We start from the raw sequence: 21138 nt of genomic DNA, 5'->3' as shown, positions 1-21138 counted from the left end.
GATAGGACCGCCTAGTGTATCAAAAACCCAACAAAGAGCAGAGGAATAAATCACAGGCTATACTAAATTTTTCTCATAGAACTATAGATATATCTCCTCCACTCCTGCTCTATAAATGGTGCCTGCAGATTGTACTGCATTGTCACGGTGACAGGTTCACTTTAATATAGGGGGAAAAAAATAGGTATATACATTTCAGTCTGATCGTGTCATGCAGACATTTGGCATAAGTATGGTGAATAGAGACTTGTGTGCCAGAAGCTGTTGTATGTATGACTGTAGCATAATGTGAACAGTGCCTTAATCTAGCACCTGGGCAATTCAAACCAACAGAGTTCAACTACAAAACATTAATCTAGGAATTCAACACCAACATGTCAGAGCCCATTACACAACACAGACGACAGTACAAACACAAGAGCCACGTCTCAAATCCTAGATCATGATTGCAAGTGCTTGAAGTTCAGATAGTCTTAGCACATGACCAAAGTAAGGTGCTGTCATGTAAGGAAAAGGTAAGAGCAACTTGTGACTCGAATAAAAAAAAGGCTTGCAGCAAGACTAGACATATGTATCCTGGATTAATAACGACTTTGTATTCTCCAAATTGCTATTCGGGCTTACTACCTATAGGATCAGAAATATTTGGACAGTGACAAGTTTCTACATTTTAGCTGTTTACCAAAACATATTCAAGATATTGTTATATAATCAATATGGACTTAAAGTGCAGAGACTCGCTTTACTTTGAGGGTATTCAGATCCTAATTAAAGTAAAAGTTTAGAAATTACAGTTCTTTAACCCCTTCATCCCCCCAGCCTGTTTTCACCTTCCTGACCAGGCCAAATTTTACAATTCTGACCACTGTCACTTTATGAGGCAATAACTCTGGAAAGCTTCAACCGATCCCACTGATTCTGAGATTGTGCTTCATGTTAGTGGTAAATTTTAGCAGATATTGTTTGCCATTATTTGTGAAAATACCAAAATTTTGGAAAAATGTTGAAAATTTCACAATTTTCAAACTTTTAATTTTTATGCCCTTAAACCAGATAGTTACACGCATGGCCGAAAGTGTTCTCACCCTTGAGATTCTTCCAGAAAATGAAGTATTTCTCCCAGAAAATAATTGCAATTACACGTTTTGTTATACATGTTTATTTCCTTAGTGTGTATTGGAACAACACAAAAAGAGAAAAAAAAAGGAGAATTGGACATACTTTCACATCAAACCCCAAAAATGGGCCAGACAAAAAATTGGTGGCACCTTTCCAAAATTGTGGGTAAACAACTTTGTTTCAAGCACGTGATGCTCGAACAAACTCACCTGTGGCAAGCAACAGATGTGGACACTCTGAAAAGCACACCTGAAACCAGATAAAAAGGGGAGAAGTTGACTCAATCTTTGCATTGTGCCGGCCACACTAAGCATGAAGAACAGAAAGTGGAGAACAGAATTGTCTGAGGACCTGAGAACCCAAAGAATTGTTGAAAAATAACAATCTCAACGTTACAAGTCCATCTCCAGAGATCTTGATGTTCCTTTGTCCATGGTGCAACATAATCAAGAAGTTTTCAACCCTTGGCACTGTAGCTAATCTCCCTGGACGTGGATAAACGAAAAAATGCTGAAAGGTTGCAACGCAGGATAGTCCAGATGGTGGATAAGCAGTCCCAATCAAGTTCTAAAGAAATTCAAGCTGTCCTGCAGGGTCAGGGTGCGTCAGTGCAAACTATCAGTCTACATTTGAATGAAATGAAGCACTATGGCAGGAAACCTAGACAGTCCCCACTGCTGACACAGACATTAAAAAGCTATACTGAAGTTTACCAAAATGTACCTTGAGTAAGCCAAAATCCTTCTGGGAAAGCATATTGTGGACAGATGAGACCAAGCTAGAGCATTTTGGTAAAGCACATTATTCTACCGATTACTGAATATGGAATGAGGCTTACAAAGAAAAGAACCCAGTACCTACAGTCAAATATGGTGGAAGTTCAAAGATGTTCTGGGGTTGTTTTGCTGCCTCTGGCACTGGGTGCCTTGACTGTGTGCAAGGCATCATGAAATCTGAAGATTACCAAAGGATTTGGGGTAGCAATGTAGTGCCCTGCGTCAGAATGCTGGGTTTGCGTCCTAGGTCATGGGTCTTCCAGCAGGACAATGACCCAAAACATACTTCAAGATGCACCCAAATGGATCTAAACAAAGCACTGGACTGGAAAGTTCTGGATCTAATTGAACACCTGTGGAGGGATCTTAAAATTACGTTGGGAGAAGGCACCTTTCAAATGTGAGAGACCTGGAGCAGTTTGCAAAAGAAGAATGGTCCAAAATTCCAAATGAGAGGTGTAAGAAGCTTGTTGATTGTTACAGGAAGTGATTGATTGCAGTTATTTTCTCAAGAGGGTGTACAACCAAATATTAAGTTGGGGTTTATAGCGTGAAATTATGTCCAATTTGCCTATTTCCGCTATTTTTTTGTGTTGTTCCAATACTTCATTTTCTGGGAATATTTCAAGGCTGCCAACACATTTGGCTATGACTGTATATCACACAAAATAGTTAATAAATAACATTTCTCACGTCTAAAAAAAAATATGCTTATGTAAAGGAAACATTTTTTTTGCTAAGAAGTTAAAAGGGTTAAAAGTTGATCAGCATTTTCTCAATTTTCCAACAAATTTTACAAAACCAATTTTTGTAGGAAACACATCACATATGGAGTGACTGAGGGGCCTATATGACAGAAAATATCCAAGTCACACCACTCTAAAAAACTGAACCCCTCAATGTGCACAAAACCCCATTCAATGAGTTTATTAACCCTTCTGCTGCTTCACAGGAACTAAAGCAATATGGAAGGAAAATGAACATTTTTTCCGCTATAATGTTGCTTTGGCTCCAAGTTTTTAATTTTCAAAAGGGATAAATAGGAGAAAATTAACAGTACAATTTGTTACGCAATTTCTCCAGAGTATGCCAATACCCAATAGGTGGTCAAAAACTACTTTTGATGCACAGTGCAAAGCTCAGAACAGAAGAAGCACCATATTGGAGTTCAGATTTTGCTGAAATGGTTTGAGGGAGTCATGTCACATTGGCAGAGGCCCTGAGGTGCCAGAACAGCAGAACCACCCCATAAGAGACTCCCTTTTACAAACTACACCCCTCAATACATTTTAGGGATGCAGTGAGCATGTTGACCACATGTGTTTCACAGAATTTTATCTCATTGGGCAGAGAAGAAAGAATACCGTATTTTTCGGACCATAAGACGCAGTTCCCCCCCCCCCCCCCAATATTTGGGAGGAAAATGGGGGGTGCATCTGATTGTACGAACGTTACCTGCGGTGGTCCTCGCTGCGTCAGCAGATGTGAGCGGCTGGGGTTGGCACCTGTGCCTGGCAGGTACTGGGGCCAATGTTGGTCTGTGAGCGGCGTGTGGCCTGCGCAGGTTTCTGGTGTGCGTGGCCATCTTCCTAAAGCGGTGAACTACAGGAAAATGGCCGTCCGAGCCAGCGCATGCGCGGACCCATAGCTTCGGCGACCATTTTCCTGTAGATCACAGCTTTAGGAAGATGGCTGCGCACACCAGAAACCTGACCAGGCCACACTGCTTCGCCGCTCACAGCCTGGCGTCGACGGCAGCCCGGTACAGGCCCCAGCCAGAGGCCCCCGCACAGGAACTGGCCTGGCTAGGGGCCTCAAGCCAGGCACAGGCACCGACAAAGGCTCCACAGCATCTGATTTCTGCTGCAGCTGCCGACTTCCTGAGGGACCCTGCCTCCTGTGACCATCACTACACTGCCCCCCAGGTAAGATACCGTACCTATTCAGACTATAAGATGGACCCCCATCTTATAAAAAATATTTTTGTTCTATTTTCCACCCCAAAATTTGGGGTGCGTCTTATGGTCTGAAAAATACGGCAATTACATTTTTATCAATAAAATGTTTTAACCCCAACTTTTTCATTTTTATAAGGGCTAATGGGAAAAAATGGACCACGGTTTGTTGTGCAATTTCTCCTGAGTGCGCCAATACCCTAAATGTAACCAAGAACTACTTTTCAGGCACAGCAGAAAGCTCAGAAGAGAAGGAGAGGTATACTATAGTGCAGTTTTGGCTGTTATGGTTTGCGGGTGCCATGACCCATGGCGAGAGCCCCTGAGAAGCCAGAACAGCAGCACCCCCCATAATTTACCCCATTTTACAAACACCTATCAATGAATTCATCTAGGGATGCAGTGATCATATTGACACCACAAGCATGTCACAGAATTTTATATATCATTGGGCTGTGAAGAAAAAATAATTACCGTACATTTTTAATTACCAAAATTTAGTTTTAGCCCCACATTTTCACAAGGGAAAATGGGTAAAAATGGCACCAAAATGTGCACACAATTTCTGCTGAACGTGGAAATACCCCATTTGTGCCTGCACAGTACTGCTTAGCCCCACAGTGAAACTCGGGAGGGACGGAGCGCTATTTGACTTTTTGAGAACAAATTATCGTAGAACAGTTCGCAGACTCCATATACAGTGCCCTTAAGTGCCAGAAGAGCAGAATCCTCTCTCTAGTGACCCCATTTTGGAAATTACACCCCTCTAGGAATTTATCTATAGGTGTAGTGACGATTTTGACTCCATGGGTGTTTTCCAGAAACAAGCAGCAATAGATGTTGCCCAGTGAAAATTACAAATCTGCCATTGTAGTGACCAGTACATTATGCCCTGATTGTGTTTCCAGAGACATGCACCCATAATTTCGCTATATCAATGCCAAACATTTGGACGCTAAATGTGCTTTAGGCACATGGGCTCAGAAGAGAGAGGGGCAATTGAATTTGGGAGTGCAGACTTCTTTTCGGGAGGAGCCATTGTGTTTTTCCAGAGCCTTTGTGCTACCAGTAATGTGGAAACCCCTATATTTCCACACAGATGACTGACCTGAGTGGGGACTTGCTTTTTTTGTGGATTGAGTTGAAGCTTTTATTGGGAACATTTTACATAACATTTTGGATCACATTTATCCGGTGCTCTATGCTGAGCACTTGCATCAGTTTCCCCACTATAGCTCACAAATGACGTGATGGAGATGAAACCCCCAAGGGATCCATTCACTATGAAGCAGCAGAGTTACTCTGGACTCTGTTCAGCCGTCTCCTTTTCAGAGGTGCACAAACTGTGGCTGACCATGATTTTATGCATGCTTAAAAATACGTACACTGTGGGATCATAGGCCAGACAATGTCCACAGTGCCTCCATCTGCCTCATGATAGGGAATCTTCCACTGGGGTTTTCATCTGAATCACGTATTTCAGAGATTTACATGGAGACCCCGGTGTAAGCGCTCAGCGCAGGATAAATTTGAGCCGAGCCATACTGCGATCTTTGGGAGACAGAATGAACAAAACAGCAGGTAAAGAATTGGATTTATTTTTTACGCCGCTCCTCATGCAGTATAAGGGATTAGACATCTTTATTCTTTGGGTCGGCGCGATTACAGCGATACCAGATTGATATCTTTTTTTACGTTTTTGCAAAATAAAGTTTTTCCATCACCATATCTTGAGAGCTATAATTTTCCTATATTTCTGCCTACAGTCATGAGATGGCTTTTTTTTTGCAGGACGAGTTGATGTTTTTATTTGTAACATTTTCAGGCACATAAGATTTTTTAATTGCTTTCTATTCTGATTTTTGGGAGGTAGAATTAGCATAAACCAGCAATTCAGGAATAGTTTTTTTTATGCGGTTCACAGTGTTGATAATTGATAAGGCAGCTTCTTTGGGTCAGTATGATAATATACAGGGCTGTGGAGTCGGAGTCGGTATAAAATGGACCGACTCCTAAAATATCTAATAAATTGGGTACAGTAATTCAATGTAGTTAGTGGAATATTTTTTCATAAGAATTTGGGAAAGTTATGAAATGTCCTATAAGTGTCTGTCCTATTCCTGATCTAAGGGTCTAAACTCTTAGCTGAGATGAATCTATGCTACAGTAAATTTATCACTTAAACATGAGCCATGTATGAGGGAGTCGGAGTTATGGAAATTGAGGAGTTGGAGTCGAAGGTTTGACTTACCGACTCCACAGCCCTGATATTACATTTATATAAATTTTATGTATTTCCGCTTTTACACAAAAACTAATTTTACAGAAAGAAATAATTATTTTTGCATCCCTTTATTCTGAATGCTAAAGCTTTATTTCTCCGCTGACGGAGCTGTATGGTGGCTTGTTTTTTGAGTGACAAGATGTTTCCAGAGATACAATTTTTATTTACAGTCGACTTTTTGATCCAATTTTATTCCACTTTTTTGGCGGTATGATGAAAAAGCGTAGTTTGGCACTTTGTTTTTTACTGAATTCACTGAAGGGGTTAAACTGACAGTTTTATAGGTCAGGTTGTTCCCATTTCGGCGATACCGAATGTGTACTTTATTATTTTTTTACATAAATATACCTATTTGTTTAATTTGTGTGTCTTAGGTTTTTTTTTTTTTTTTTTTACCACACAGACTTACTTTCTGTTTGGGAATTCAACTTTTATCAGTCTAATCCCTGGTGGAATGCATTATACCTGTCATTGCTGCATTGACAGAAGCCTCTTAGACCATGCTCTAAGCATGGCCTAACAGGTTTGCCGTAGCTGGGCGACCCAGATGTCATCATGATGACCTCGACTTGCTATGGCAAAAATTGGTACCTCCCTCTCCTTTCCTTCTAAATGCTTCGATCAATCGTGACATTTAGGGAGTTAAATGGCCCGTGGCGGAGCCGACACTCGGCTTTCACTTAACACTTAAGCCAAGCTCCTGTCTGCAATCGAGCGGGCACTGCTTCTGTGCCCGCACGATCGCTAACCCTAGCACAACCCCAACCTGAGGGATCTATTCACTATAGTGAGGCAGCAGAGTTACTCTGGACTCAGTCTGGCCTCTGTTTAGCAGTGTCCTTTGTTTCAGAGGTTCACAAAACTGTGGTCGACGGCACTTTTATGCACGCCTAATAAAAAAAAAATGGACACGGTCCGATCACAGGCCAGATGGCATCCACATTGCCTCCATCTGCCTCATTATATGGAATATTCCGCCGGGGGTTCTGTCTGAATCACACATTTCAGAGATCTACACGGAAACCCCGATGTAAGCGCTCAGCACAGAGTGCAGGATAAATGTGCAACGAGCCTTACTGCGATCTTTCGGAGGCAGAATGAACAAAACAGCAGCAGGTTAAGAATTGGTTTTATTTATTTTTTACTCCGTTCCTCGTGCGGTACAAGTGATTAGACGACTATTCTTCGGATCAGTGCGATTACAGCGATACCAGATTTATATCAGGTTTTTATTATTGACAGCTGTCTCACACTAAAAGACGATTTTTTTTTGCAAAGACTAGTTTTTGCATCGCCATATTTCGAAAGCTATAATTTTTCCATATTTCGACTGACAGTCATGTAAGGGCTTGTTTTTTTGCGGGACAAGTTGACGTTTTTATTGGTACCATTTTCGGGCATATGCACATTTTTTGATCACTTTCAATTCTGATTTTTTTGAAGGCAGAGCAAAAATCAACAATTTAGGAATAGTTTTTTTTTTTATGCCGTTCCGCGTGTGGTAAAATTGATAAGGCAGATTTATTCTTCGTGTCAGTACGTTTACAGCGATCCTACAATTACATAGTTTTTTTTAATTTTTTGGCGCTTTTACACAAAAACTATTTTATAGAAAAATTATTTTTTGGCATCGCTTTATTCTGAGCGCTATGACTTATTTTTCGGCTGATGGAGCTGTATGGCGGCTTGTTTTTTGCGGGACAAGAGGACGTTTTCAGCTGTACCATTTTTATTTACATTTGTCTTTTTGATCGCGTTTTATTCCATTTTTGTTTGGCGGTATGATAATCAAGAATAGTTTGCTTCCTTTTTTTAATTATTTTTTTTACCGTGTTCACTAAAGGGGTTAACTAGTGGGACAGTTTTATAGGTCAGGTCTTTCCGGACGTGGAGATACCAAATGTGTACCCTTTTTTTTCATAAAAATATTTATTTATGGGTACTCTATTTTTTTTTTTGGATTATTTTTTCATTTTAATATATATATTTTTTCACTTTCTGACATTTCCTGACACTTTTATACTTTGTCCCACTATGGGACTTTCATTTTTTGCAGGCTGATCGCTTGCATAGCATAGAGATGCAGCAGCATCCTTGTGCTATGCAGGCTGTAAGCCTTGCACTGGCACAAGTTAGATAGATCGCACTGCGCACAATATATCTAACTTCCTAATGCCTGGTGACCTGGATGTCGTCATGACGACATTGGGTCACCATGGCAACGATCGGAACCCAGTGCTGAAAGCATGGGGTCTCCGATCCAAGTTAAGAGGGGCGCTCTTACCTCTGCTTGCACCAGAAATGCTGCGATCGACTTCGATCACAGCACTTCCGGGGTTATATGTGCCAGAAGTGGTGCGGGACCACTCCAGGCGCATAGTACCGGGTGACAGTTGTTAGAATCAGCTGAAACCCGGTGGCGATTGCTTCCGCACTATGTGCGGGCCCGATCGCCAGTCAGTAATAGTACATCCCTGGTCAATAAGGCCCAGGGCACAGGGACATACTATTGCTGACAATGTCAGAAAGGAGTTAAAGGGACCAAAAGGTAATTGGACAATTATCTCAAAAGATCTTTAAATGGGCTACATAAGCTTTTCCATCATTAATTTAGCAGGTAAAAGGTCTGAAGCGGATTCCAGGTGTGGCATTTGCATTTGGAAGCTCTTGCAGTAAACTCACAACATGTGGTCAAAGGAGCTCTCAATGGAAGAGAAATGATTAGGCTGAAAAAAAAATCCATCAGAGTGGCCAAATCAACAGTTCTCCTGAAAAAAAAACAAAAACGCACTGGTGAACTTGGGAACGCAAAAAGACCTGGATGCCCATGGAAGACAACAGTGGTGGATGATAGCAGAAGCATTTCCATGATGAAGAAAAATCCCTTCACAACATCCACCCTAGTGAAGAACACTGGAGTTTCAGTATCTAAGTCTACCACAAAGAGAAAACTTCATGAGCGCAAATACAGAGGGTTCACCACAAGTTGCAAACCATTATTCAGCATTAAAATAGAAAGGCCAGATTAGATTTTGCTGCCAAAAAAACATCTAAAGCAGCCAGCCCAGTTCAGGAAAAGCATTCTTTATAAAGATGAAACTAAGAAGAAAGTATGGAGAAAGCTTGGAATGGCTCATGATCCAAAGCACACCACATCCTCTGTAAAACATGGTGGAGACAGTGTGATGGCATGGGCATGCATGGTGCATGGCTTCCATTGGTACTGGGTCACTAATGTTTATTAAAGGGGTTGTCCAGTATTAATAATGTGCCAATCTATTTTTTATGGTTAAAAGAAGCTTCTTTGTAATTACCTTATGTTGTTGTTACTGCCTGTGAGCGGCGCTATCGCTGGCCGCTCACAGGCATCACGTCACCCCGCGTTGATGTCACGTCAAGTGAGGCATGACTCAGCGCTGGGGTCGCTGTGGTGGATGCTGCGCTGTGGGTGGTAATACCCCCCCCCACTTTACACACCAAGCATCCACTGCGCGCTTTCCCAGTGAAAGGGGAGAGGGAGAGCGCGCGGTGGATGCTAGGTACGACACGCGGGGCAACCCAGCAGCCACTGTTGAAAGCAGACGAGAGAGACCCCTGGCTGCATCCGGAACCATGACGTGACGTGACATCAGTGGATGTCAGGGCTGGCTGCAGCCGGGGGTCATGTGATGTCTGTGAGCGGTCAGCGATAGTGCCGCTCACAGGCAATAACAGCAACGTAAGGTAATTACAAAGAAACTTCTATTCTTCATAAAAATACTGTAGATTGGCACATTATTAATAGTAGTGGACAATCCCTTTAATGATGTGACTGAAGACAAAAGCAGCAGGATGAATCCTGAAGTGTACAGGTCTATACTTTCTGCTCATATTCAACCAAATGCAGCAAGGTTGACTGGACGACAATTCACGGTATTGATGGTAAATGACCCAAAACATACTGCGAAAGCAACTCAGGAGTTTAAGACAGAAGTGGAATATTCTGCAATGTCAATCACCAGATCTTAACTACATTGAACATACATTTCACATGCTTAAGACAAAACCTAACGCAGAAAGACCCACAAACAAGAAACAAATGAAGTCAGCTGCAGTAAAGGTCTGGGAAGCATCACAAGGGAGGAAACTCAGTGCTTAGTAACGTCCATGGCTTCTGTACTACCTGACGTAATGGGAAAGCCATTGTACCATTTACGTCCCTAAAAAATTGAGGTCTTGGTTACAAATAGAGCTCAAAAGTGGCACCACTTTTAAAAGCAGTTTTTATTGGAAAAATTACATAAATTGTATTAACAAAAATTGTATTCACAAATTACCCACACACGTCTCTGTACCTACATATTATGCCTCCATCTATGTAGTCTATTTCCTGTATATAATTACGAATAGGAGTAGAAGGGGGATGCCATTAGCTATAGTAAGGTTTGGTCACGTTATTTATACATAGGAGTTTCCCATCACTAATCCTGCACGTGATGTCTATAATAGTATTAGTTTTTTATTGGGCACAGCTTCCTTCTCCCCTCCCCCCCTGCCAACTATAGATGGGGGCAGTTTTTTTTTTAAATAAAAATAACCATAAATTCTTAAAAAATGCTTTAACAAATCCTTAATTAAAAAATAATTTTACGATGATCTTTTTTAAAAGTTACCTCAGTTTATGCCACAAACGTCTGATAGAGGTGTGACCTGCAACTATAGTCAGAAATGGGTTCCCCAATCCACTGTTCTGGCTGGCTGTTCCTGTGGATATGCCATAAATGTCTCGTGTGCTAACCCCGCTAAAGGGGTTATCTGATCTTTGGGGACTACACTGATGCACCGTAGAAGCTCAGGTAGTCGTCCTTCCTCAGATTACAAACATCCAGCACATGATATTTGCAGCCAGTCAGTTGCTTCAGCAGCCATATACCAAACTACTGACATCCTGGCTCCAATTGCTGAATGGCTATAACCAGTATGACGGCACATGCCCATTGAGGCAAATGATTGGCTGCAGCAGTCACATGCTAACCTCTTGTAAACAAGTACTAGGGAGACTGTGGAAGCTGCTGCACTTCAGAAGCAGAGGAAACAAATGTATTGTTCTTTTACGGCATCTGCTATCATTATTTATTTTTTCTCCAACGGTCAGATAACTCCTTTAAAGCTGATCGCCATGTATACAGGCCTTTACTCTTTTCCTGAGAGCGAGCTAAAGGCTATTGAGACCTCAGCTTTGACAGATCAGTCATATGGAAAAAGCTTGTGACAATCAACCTTGATGCTTTTTTCTTCAGAATGTTTATTACTAGAGAGGCCCATTACCAGCAGATCTTCCTCTCTCCACACCCTGCTTGTCACTTCAGGCTGCACCATACATATTAATACTGAGCTCATTACTGTCACTTCACAAGAGAAGGCATCCCTCGTCTCCCCTCCCACCATGACCCAGTGCACAGGGAAATAGAAGACACCTATGGAAAGATTCATTCTGAGCCAAGAAAATAGCAACAAAGTGTTGATTATTCACAACTATCTCACATAACCTACTTCTACAGAGCCGGTACCGACAAGCTGGAAAAGACCAATAATATTCTAATACTAAACTGAAAATTGCATTAATAAGATAAATTGCAATTTCTGAATTACATATCCTATTGATTTCAACAAACACCATACGCACATACTGAACTGCCATCTGTTTCTTCACATTCGTAAGCTCAAGGACTACAATTTCCTTCTAAGGTGCAAATAACATGCACATGCCTCAATGCTGAAGCAGCTCCGACCGCGGTGACTGGATACCAATTTCACATGAGCATAACCCAAGCTGCACTACAGAGGAAAGGAAAAACCTATGCTACATGCCAGAAAAGGCTGCTTCATGTGCCCTATTCTCTTTCCTGCTTGGAGCTTTACTTTTTTTTGCCATTTTACAAACTCAGAATGGGGATTTATATAAAAAATAAAGAGTGGATGTATAATTGCTATCTTCATTGGTATTTGTGCCACTATAATAGTTAAAAAGGGTTTTTCCACTAAAAACATTTATCTATTTGCGGCATAGGTGATAAACATATGATTTCCACAGGCAGAATCACTGGGATCCCCACAAATCTGACTATGGGGATCCCCATTTGAATGGTGCAGTATAACGGGACCGACAGTTCATTTCTCCATAAAAGTGAATAATACACATGCATGACCACCGATCATTATTTCTATGCTACTGACTGAGACATGAAGTCCGTCCCATAGAAGTGAATGAAGAAATGGTGAAAACTCCATTTACACAGGGTACTTTGGGATCCCCAGAGTTCATACTTGGGGCCCAGACAGTGTAGAAATAACCCTTTAACTTCCCTATTCTATGCAAGTATTTAAGAATGACTTACATACAGAAAAAAAAAATTGGCGAATATGCTATTAAGTACAGAAAAAGAAAACAGCAAACACTATATAGCACCTTGGGAAGTCTACGGAGTCAAAATTCAGAGTGTACAATTGTGTTAAAAACAAATTCACTTTCTATCTGAAGCATATATTACCATCAATTCTTGCTGTAGATGCCCCCCCAATTATCGAAGCCCTCATTTAGATCAATCTGAAATGGTGGGGGTTCAGCTGACAGATCCAATGTGTATGGCCAGCTGTAATACGTGGGGGGTCCCTCATTCAGCTAGAGACCACAGTAATCCAAAATCTCTATTTTACCGAAGGCCCCCGTGCAACTATTCATGAAGGTGTCTCAGCTGTCCAAGCCGTGTGGCTACAAACTGCAATTCATGGTAAAAACAGAATGCCTCAAACTGCTGTCTACAAGAAGCCTCAGGGGTCATTCAGATGAGCGTATTAGATATCCCTACGCAAAACGGGTAGCAGATGGACAGGACACTGACCAATGCAGGGAAATGTGATCCATCACATAAGTTTTTACACAATGACCGATGGCCTGCGAGAAAAATAAATAAAATATGCAGCATACACTACTTTGATCTATATTTCAGATTACACTAACCCATTATAAGTCAATGGTTGCGCAAATATTGGATCACATTCATGTTACTATCCGCATGATCCATTACCGTTTTAACCCCTTCATGACACGCCAATTTCCGTTTGTGTATTTTTCACCACCTTCTTCCCAAAGCCATAATAACTCTTATTTTTCTGTCCACAGACTTATGAGGGTTGGTTTTTTGCCAGATACGTTGTACTTTTGAATGACACCATTCATTTTACCACTTCGCATACTGGAAAAAGGGAAAAAAATTCTAAGTGGAGAGAAATTAGGACACCCCCCTGCAATTCTGACATTGTTTCTCAGTAACTGTTTTTACGGTGTACATTTTGTGGTAGAAATAACCTCGCAACATTCCATGATTCTCCTCATTAGTACGATTATGGCTATACCAAACAGGTCCAGTTTTTTTTTTATTATCTTAGTGGTGAAAAAAAAATAATTTTTTTTGTGCTGTGTTGACATTTTCCAAGACACGTAATGTTTTCCTCCTGCGGTCGATGGTGCTATACGATGGATTATCTTTTGCGAGGCAAGACGGTTTTGATCACATTTTGGGATAGATATGATGTTTTGATCACTTGTTACAGCATTAATTGTGGTATTGCAGCGACAAAAAAAAACAATTTTGACGTTCTTGAATTTTTTCTGATTACAACGTTTGATGGATCGAACTTTTGTAAATGTGGCAATAATACCACATGTGTATAATGAGGGAAGGGGGGAGGATTTGATCTTTTGTATTTTTTCATTATATATTTTTACACTTTTCACTGTACTTCTTAGTTTGTCTGATCATCTGTGCTATATACAGTAAGGCTAAGTGCCCACGATGCAGAAATGCTGCAGATTTTTTCCACATCTCCTTGGCAGGAAAAACGCATGTAGGTTTTACATGCGTTTTTCCCGCCAGGTAGAAGCGTTTGTGAAGCGTTTTTGCATGCATTTCCACATGCGGGTTATCAAGCGCTTTTCCAAGCGATTTAGCATCACTTGGAAAGTGCTTGACAACTTGGTCACACTATATAAATCCATGCAACCGGCATGGATTTATAGTAGTGTGACTAAGTTAATACTGTAGTTGAAAAAAAGAATAAAAATGGTAAAAAAAACACATTATACTTACCTTCTGATGGCCCCCGGTCTTTTCTCCGCTGCGTCCGGTCTCTTGTACGGCTCGCGGTGGTGTGAAAGGACCTTTCATGAGATCATTTAGTCATTTGACAGGTCACGCGACCGACGACGTCAGTGGTCGCGTGACCTGTCACATGACTAAATAACATCATGGAAGGTCCTTTTAGATCACTGCGATCATGTAGTCATGCGGATATTAAGCGATTCAATGCAAGTCAATGGCGGCAATTACGCTGCGTGTCCGAAAAATTAATGGACATGCTGCGTATTTTTCGGCAATGATAATCCGCAGCGGAAATTTCCGCAGCATGTGCACAGCACATGCGGATTATCATTGGGGACCATGGGCACGTATTACCAAGCATTTTCACTGCGGAAATTCCACGGAAAAAACGCATAGTGGGCACGCAGCCTAATACCACAGAATTGCTGAGTATAGAGAACATCATTGTCTCCTATGAAGCTTGACCACAGGCAGGGTTTCAAGGGAGCTCAGTAATGACAAGCACGGAGGTCTTCAACAGGCACCCTGCAGTAAAAGCAACCCGCAATCACGTCATGGGTGCATAAAACGACGTGCCCCACAGCCGGCGCATTGTTAATGCAGCTGTCAAAGTTTGACAGCGGCTTTTAACAAGTTAATCACGAGCGACGCTTCGCTCCACCTACGATTGTTGGAGGCAGATTCTGGCTGTAACACAGTCATTACCTGACGGGTATGGGGCGAGCTCACCCCTGCTCCATACATCCACTTCTGACTTGTGCCGTACATGTCGTGCCATTTAAACTAAGGAAATTGTATTTAGCCTATTATTTATTAAATTGTTCATGTAAAAACCAGACACCATACAGGTGACAATCAAATGTTTTTCTCCTTGGGATCTTGAAGGAAAAGCCAGACTGAGTGGCCACAATGTGGTTGAAACAATTAAATTATGCTGTTTTGGCTGCATTCACATGAAGCAGGTGAAAACCACAGCAGGCCTTTACTGGCACGATCTTACCACTGTTTCCTTGCACAATCACTTTCTTTCAGGAAAAAAGTAATCTCATTACATGCAAAACTGTGGAACCATTACAATGCAGGTGAAACAGCTCTTTCCCTGCAAGATTAAGTGATTGAGCAGGAAAAAGTTGAATGGCCACAGCAGCACAAACAACGTGCTTTTGCGGGTGAATCCGCTATAACCCTACAAATCAAATGATTTTTCTTGTTCAATCAAGTTTATTTCTTATCGGGCATTTGGCGCCTCCATCTGGCATTACCCTTAGGGCTCATTCAGACATCAGCTTTTCCACATACGAGAAAACGGACTAAGTTTCATCAGCGACTTTCGTCAGTTTTTTCTTGTATGTGGAAAAAACAAAAATAAAACAAAAGTTCTATCATGTAACAGTCAGTGAAAAATCAGACCACACTGATGAAATCCAAGTGTTCTCCATTTTTTTTTTTCACATACTTAATTTTGATCTGACATATGGTCAATATCAAACAGGGCTCCACGATTTTGTGAGGACCACTCAGTCCTTGACAAGTAATGGACATGTGAACTGCCCCATTCACTAGTACAGGTACGAGTGCTATCAGTACAAAACATGAATAGCACTTGTACGCAAGCAAACAAAAAACATCTGAATAAGTCCTTTGGGTCCTTCTAATAACTAGACTGAATCACTTAAGGGGGGGTGGTTTCCAACTGCATAAGAAAACTCTTTAAAGTCCTTAATCACACGGTAGTACTCAGGCAGTACACTGCATCACTAGTTATACGCCCATAATCGGAAGAGAAGCCCAATGTAGATTTGAACTTTCATGCTTTTGACATACTAATACCTTGTTTACAAATGCTGGTGGAAAACAACAAAAGATTAATAGATTCTGAAGGCTCAGAATAATCAGGTGAACTGCTCTGTCCTAATACCAAGGGGAAGGGACAGAAAATAGTAACTATACAAAACCCAGCAGCGCCTTATTGTCACTTCTCTTTCCCAACCCCAAAAGTCCATCAGAGATAAAGCACTCTAGGTAAACTTAATGACTTTTTATTTTTCCTTAGCAAATACCATTTTGGATAATAATAAATATCAGGACTCAGTCACTGACGCTGTAAAAGAACACATCTTTCCAGAATGTCCAGATACATTATCACTAGCCCCATCCTCCTTATCTTACTTGTACCAGCTCTGCTGCCTCCTCCCTCCCCCTCGAAAACTGGTGGCAGCCCTGTTGACAGGCAATGGGCTTCTGTCGCTTTAAATCTGGCAGCACATGCAAGATGCATTGTGAGGCCCCAATATGAAAGGTCAGTGAACAGGCAGAGTGTGGCAGCCTGGGCACAGAGTGGCAGCCTGGACCGTGTGTCACTGGCAAAATGAGCCCTGTGAAGCAGCAGCCAAGGGCTGAGAGAAGCTAACAAGGGGGAGGGGGCGCCTGTACAGAACGCAGGAAGGCATTACACAACACCAAACTTTACCTGGGGTTATGTCACTGAGGACACCGCACTGACTACAGCGTCACCCTGTCAATGCCACCAGGGACGGACCCCCCCCCCCCCAACACACACACAGCGGCCTACCGGGGCGCAGCGAATCCCCCCCCCCCTTAACGGCCTATCGGGGCACAGCGACCCCCCCACCACACATACACAGCGGCCTACCAGGGCAGAGCGACCCCCCCCCACCACACAGCGGCCTACCGGGCAGAGCGACCCTCCCCCCACCACACACACACACACAGGGGCCTACCGGGCGCAGCGACACCCCCCCCCCCACCGCACACACACACACACAGGGGCCTACCGGGGCGCAGCGACCCCCCCACCACACACGGGCCTACCGGGGCGCAGCGACCCCCCCACCACACACGGGCCTACCGGGGCGCAGCGACCCCCCCACCACACACACACACGGGCCTATCGGGGCGCAGCAACCGCCCCCACCACACACACACAGCTGCCTATCGGGGCGCAGCAACCGCCCCCACCACACACACACAGCTGCCTATCGGGGCGCAGCGACTCCCCCCCCCCCCCAACGGCCTATCGGGGCGCAGCGACTCCCCCCCCCCCAACGGCCTATCGGGGCGCAGCGACTCCCCCCCCCCCCCCCAACGGCCTATCGGGGCGCAGCGACTCCCCCCCCCCAACGGCCTATCGGGGCGCAGCGACTCCCCCCCCCCCCAACGGCCTATCGGGGCGCAGCGACTCCCCCCCCCCCCCAACGGCCTATCGGGGCGCAGCGACTCCCCCCCCCCCCCCAACGGCCTATCGGGGCGCAGCGACTCCCCCCCCCCCCCCAACGGCCTATCGGGGCGCAGCGACTCCCCCCCCCCAACGGCCTATCGGGGCGCAGCGACTCCCCCCCCCCAACGGCCTATCGGGGCGCAGCGACTCCTCCCCCCCAACGGCCTATCGGGGCGCAGCGACTCCTCCCCCCCAACGGCCTATCGGGGAAAAAGCGTACCGCCCTATCCCCAGACACAGTGGCCTATGGGAGAGTAGCAAACCCCCACGCAGCGGGCTCTCGGGGCACAGCATACCCCCACGCAGCGGGCTCTCGGGGCACAGCATACCCCCACGCAGCGGGTTCTAGGGGCACAGCATACCCCCACGCAGCGGGTTCTAGGGGCACAGCATACCCCCACGCAGCGGGTTCTAGGGGCACAGCATACCCCCACGCAGCGGGTTCTAGGGGCACAGCATACCCCCACGCAGCGGGTTCTAGGGGCACAGCATACCCCCACGCAGCGGGTTCTAGGGGCACAGCATACCCCCACGCAGCGGGTTCTAGGGGCACAGCATACCCCCACGCAGCGGGTTCTAGGGGCACAGCATACCCCCACGCAGCGGGTTCTAGGGGCACAGCATACCCCCACGCAGCGGGTTCTAGGGGCACAGCATACCCCCACGCAGCGGGTTCTAGGGGCACAGCATACCCCCACGCAGCGGGTTCTAGGGGCACAGCATACCCCCACGCAGCGGGTTCTAGGGGCACAGCATACCCCCACGCAGCGGGTTCTAGGGGCACAGCATACCCCCACGCAGCGGGTTCTAGGGGCACAGCATACCCCCACGCAGCGGGTTCTAGGGGCACAGCATACCCCCACGCAGCGGGTTCTCGGGGCACAGCATACCCCCTCCCCCCACAGTGGGCTCCATATACTGTATTACCACAGCTATGACAACACTATGGGACAAGAGTGCCCCCATAACCACATCCTGCAGTCGGACCTACAGGCAGCAGCCCCCTCCCCCTCCTCATAGCTCCGCCATCTGCCCCGCTCCTGTGAGGGCACAGGACATCCCGCCAGCTCCCACACTGACACAGGCTGCCCCCTCCCCTCTTCCCTTCTTACCCCGGGGAGGGCGCACGTTACCTGCGAGCTGCCTCCGCAGCAGGAGCGCGGACTGCGGCTCCGTCATACTGAGGCGATGTGAGCAGCGCGGCGGATACAGGAACCGACGACCCCCGACAGGAGGGAGCAGCACAGCTGTCCGAGCCGTCACCTCTCGTTCTCCCTCCCCGGCTCCTCACTCTGTCTCTCTCACTCTTCGCTCCGGCCTCAGTGCGCCTGCGCAGGTTTAACCCTTCCCCCATTGTGTGACCTACACATTGCGTGATGGGGGGGTGGGGAGGAAAGTGCCGCCATCTTGGGAAGGTCGCTATAGCGGGGCCATTTTAGGAAGGTCAGATAACGCGACCGCTGCTTCCTGTATGCAAAGTAATAAGAAAAGTGTTAAGTGTAGTCTCTCCACAGCCGGCCTGCAGGGTGGCCTGTAATAAGACGGAGACTCGCCATGTCCACCATTCGGATTACACCCTAGGAAGAGATCTGGTGACCACAGAAAACACCCACCAGTGACCCTGTGCGATAAACCAGACATGGAACAGTGACCCCAAACCCTCCACACACTGCCCTATATACCTATCAGTATACGGGGAGAACAGGGCATCACACCGCCAGATTTCACAATAAAAACTGCAACCATTATTAAATCTAGACCTAATGAGGCCGGTGTATGCACATTGAAAATCCCTGTCAGAATGGCTGTACAGTCTTATTTTAAAATTTCTACCTTTCAATTAGAATTAGCAGTCCATAAAATACTCTTTTTTTAATTTCAGAAGTATAAAGTCATTGTGCCATGAATGTTTAGAGGAAGTACATCAGCCTCACCAGGTTCAAGATCAATTAAAGACATTTTTGGAAAATGATTTTTGTTACTGGAAAGACTTGCCTGTTCTAAGAATACGTAACTGAGCTGTACTCGCCCTCTCGCACACAGAAGTCAGGGCCGTGTCACACGTCCGATTTCACGTACGAGGGCTATCTGTATTTTTCACAGATAGCACCGGCACCTGTGATAGTCTACGGGGTCATTCACATGGAGATGATTTTTCCCAGAAAATCATGGAGACATGTCTGATTATAATGATCGGATCAAAATCGGCAAGTCGATGGGTCCGTGAAAAAAATTGGACCGCACTTAAATAACATCCGAGTGCAGTCCGATTTTCACAGACTGTCAGAATGGATAAGTTGAAGAAACTTTTTATTTTTCCATGCACGAGAAAAACGGATGACACTCGGACCACACTCTGATCAGAATAATCCATCTGTTTTTCTCGTACGTGGAAAAAAAAATCAGGCGTGTGAATTAGCCCTTAGATAACTTCTCATTAGACCCCCCAAACCCTGCAAAACAGCCCAGTTATTGCCTGTGTCCTATTTGTTCTGTCTCCATTCTAAACCGTTGCTAGTGCATGCCGTCATCATCCCCCGCCTGGACTACTCCAACGTTCAGGCTATATCTGTGGTCGCCCATCTTAGAGTATGTGCACCCCACGTCTCTTTCAGGCAATTATATTAGAACAGGTATTTTTTGGCTCTGTAGAGAGGGTTGGGGATTTATACACAGCTTGCTAGAATACTGTAATAGAGGCCTTAAAGGGAACCTGTCACCAGAAAAAACGCTAATAACCAGTAGATATGGGCTTAATCTGCAGGAATATAGTGTTATTATCCTGCCCGACGCCTGCACTTAGCCAAACAGTACCGGGAGAAAATGCACTTTATTGCCCCCAGCTGCGTTCAGCTTCCAGTCACTTAGTGGTGCCGGCGCGGCTTCAGTCACCAGAGCGGCAGCTGTAACTGCGCCCCCGGCCCTGACAGACACTGGCAACCTGAAAACTCATCTTTTCAGAAATGTCTACAATTACGCCACCGTCGCTTCATTACCACCTGAGCGGCTTCTCACCCTCTGACCTCCTGCCTCCTTCTCACATACTGTATCTTGTAGATTGTAAGCCTGTGTGTGCAGGGTCCTCTCTGTCTGTACCGGTCTGTCTGTTTGTGTTACTTGCACTGATAACTTATGTGAAAATACAAGTGCTTCTCACAAAATTAGAATATCATCAAAAAGGTAATTTATTTCAATTCTTCAATACAAAAAGTGAAACTCATATTATATCGAGTCATTACAAACAGACTGATCTATTTCAAGTGTTTGACTCTATATAATATATGAGTTTCACTTTTTGTATTGAAGAACTGAAATAAATTAACTTTTTGATGCTATTCTAATTTTGTGAGAACCACCTGTATATAATTATTAGCGTTGCACTTCATGGAAGAGCTGTTACCCTACAAATGGTGCAGTGTAGTACATCATGCCTAAGCATGGCCACAGCTTCAGGAGCAGGACAGTGGCGTAACTACAGTCCGATAGGGCCTCAGTGCAAGATTTGGATCTGCCCCCACCCTGCACATGTTGGTCTGATGTATGGGTCCTGTAGTGTTCTAAATCATATAACATACAAGTTGCACCTCTTCCCCCATTATTTAGTAATATCCCCCATCTTGGGCTC

The 21138-nt window shown here is 44.6% G+C and overlaps 1 protein-coding gene across 1 annotated transcript in view; it reads right to left on the bottom strand.

Moving 5' to 3' along the window:
• The window catches only part of UBE2G1 (ubiquitin conjugating enzyme E2 G1), a 42090-nt gene extending 23213 nt beyond the window's left edge, over positions 1-18877 (bottom strand). Inside the window, exon 1 of the mRNA XM_073665190.1 lies at positions 18647-18877. Within this exon, the coding sequence (XP_073521291.1) occupies positions 18647-18692 (46 nt within the window). The 5' untranslated portion in view covers positions 18693-18877. The remainder of the gene's footprint in view (positions 1-18646) is intronic.
• Positions 18878-21138: the final 2261 nt, after the last annotated feature.

This window comes from Phyllobates terribilis, unplaced genomic scaffold (genome assembly GCF_046119375.1).
Source record: "Phyllobates terribilis strain yellow unplaced genomic scaffold, ASM4611937v1 Scaffold_2__4_contigs__length_985480577, whole genome shotgun sequence".
Taxonomy (NCBI): domain Eukaryota; kingdom Metazoa; phylum Chordata; class Amphibia; order Anura; family Dendrobatidae; genus Phyllobates; species Phyllobates terribilis.
This window is presented reverse-complemented; position numbering and strand designations above follow the sequence as displayed.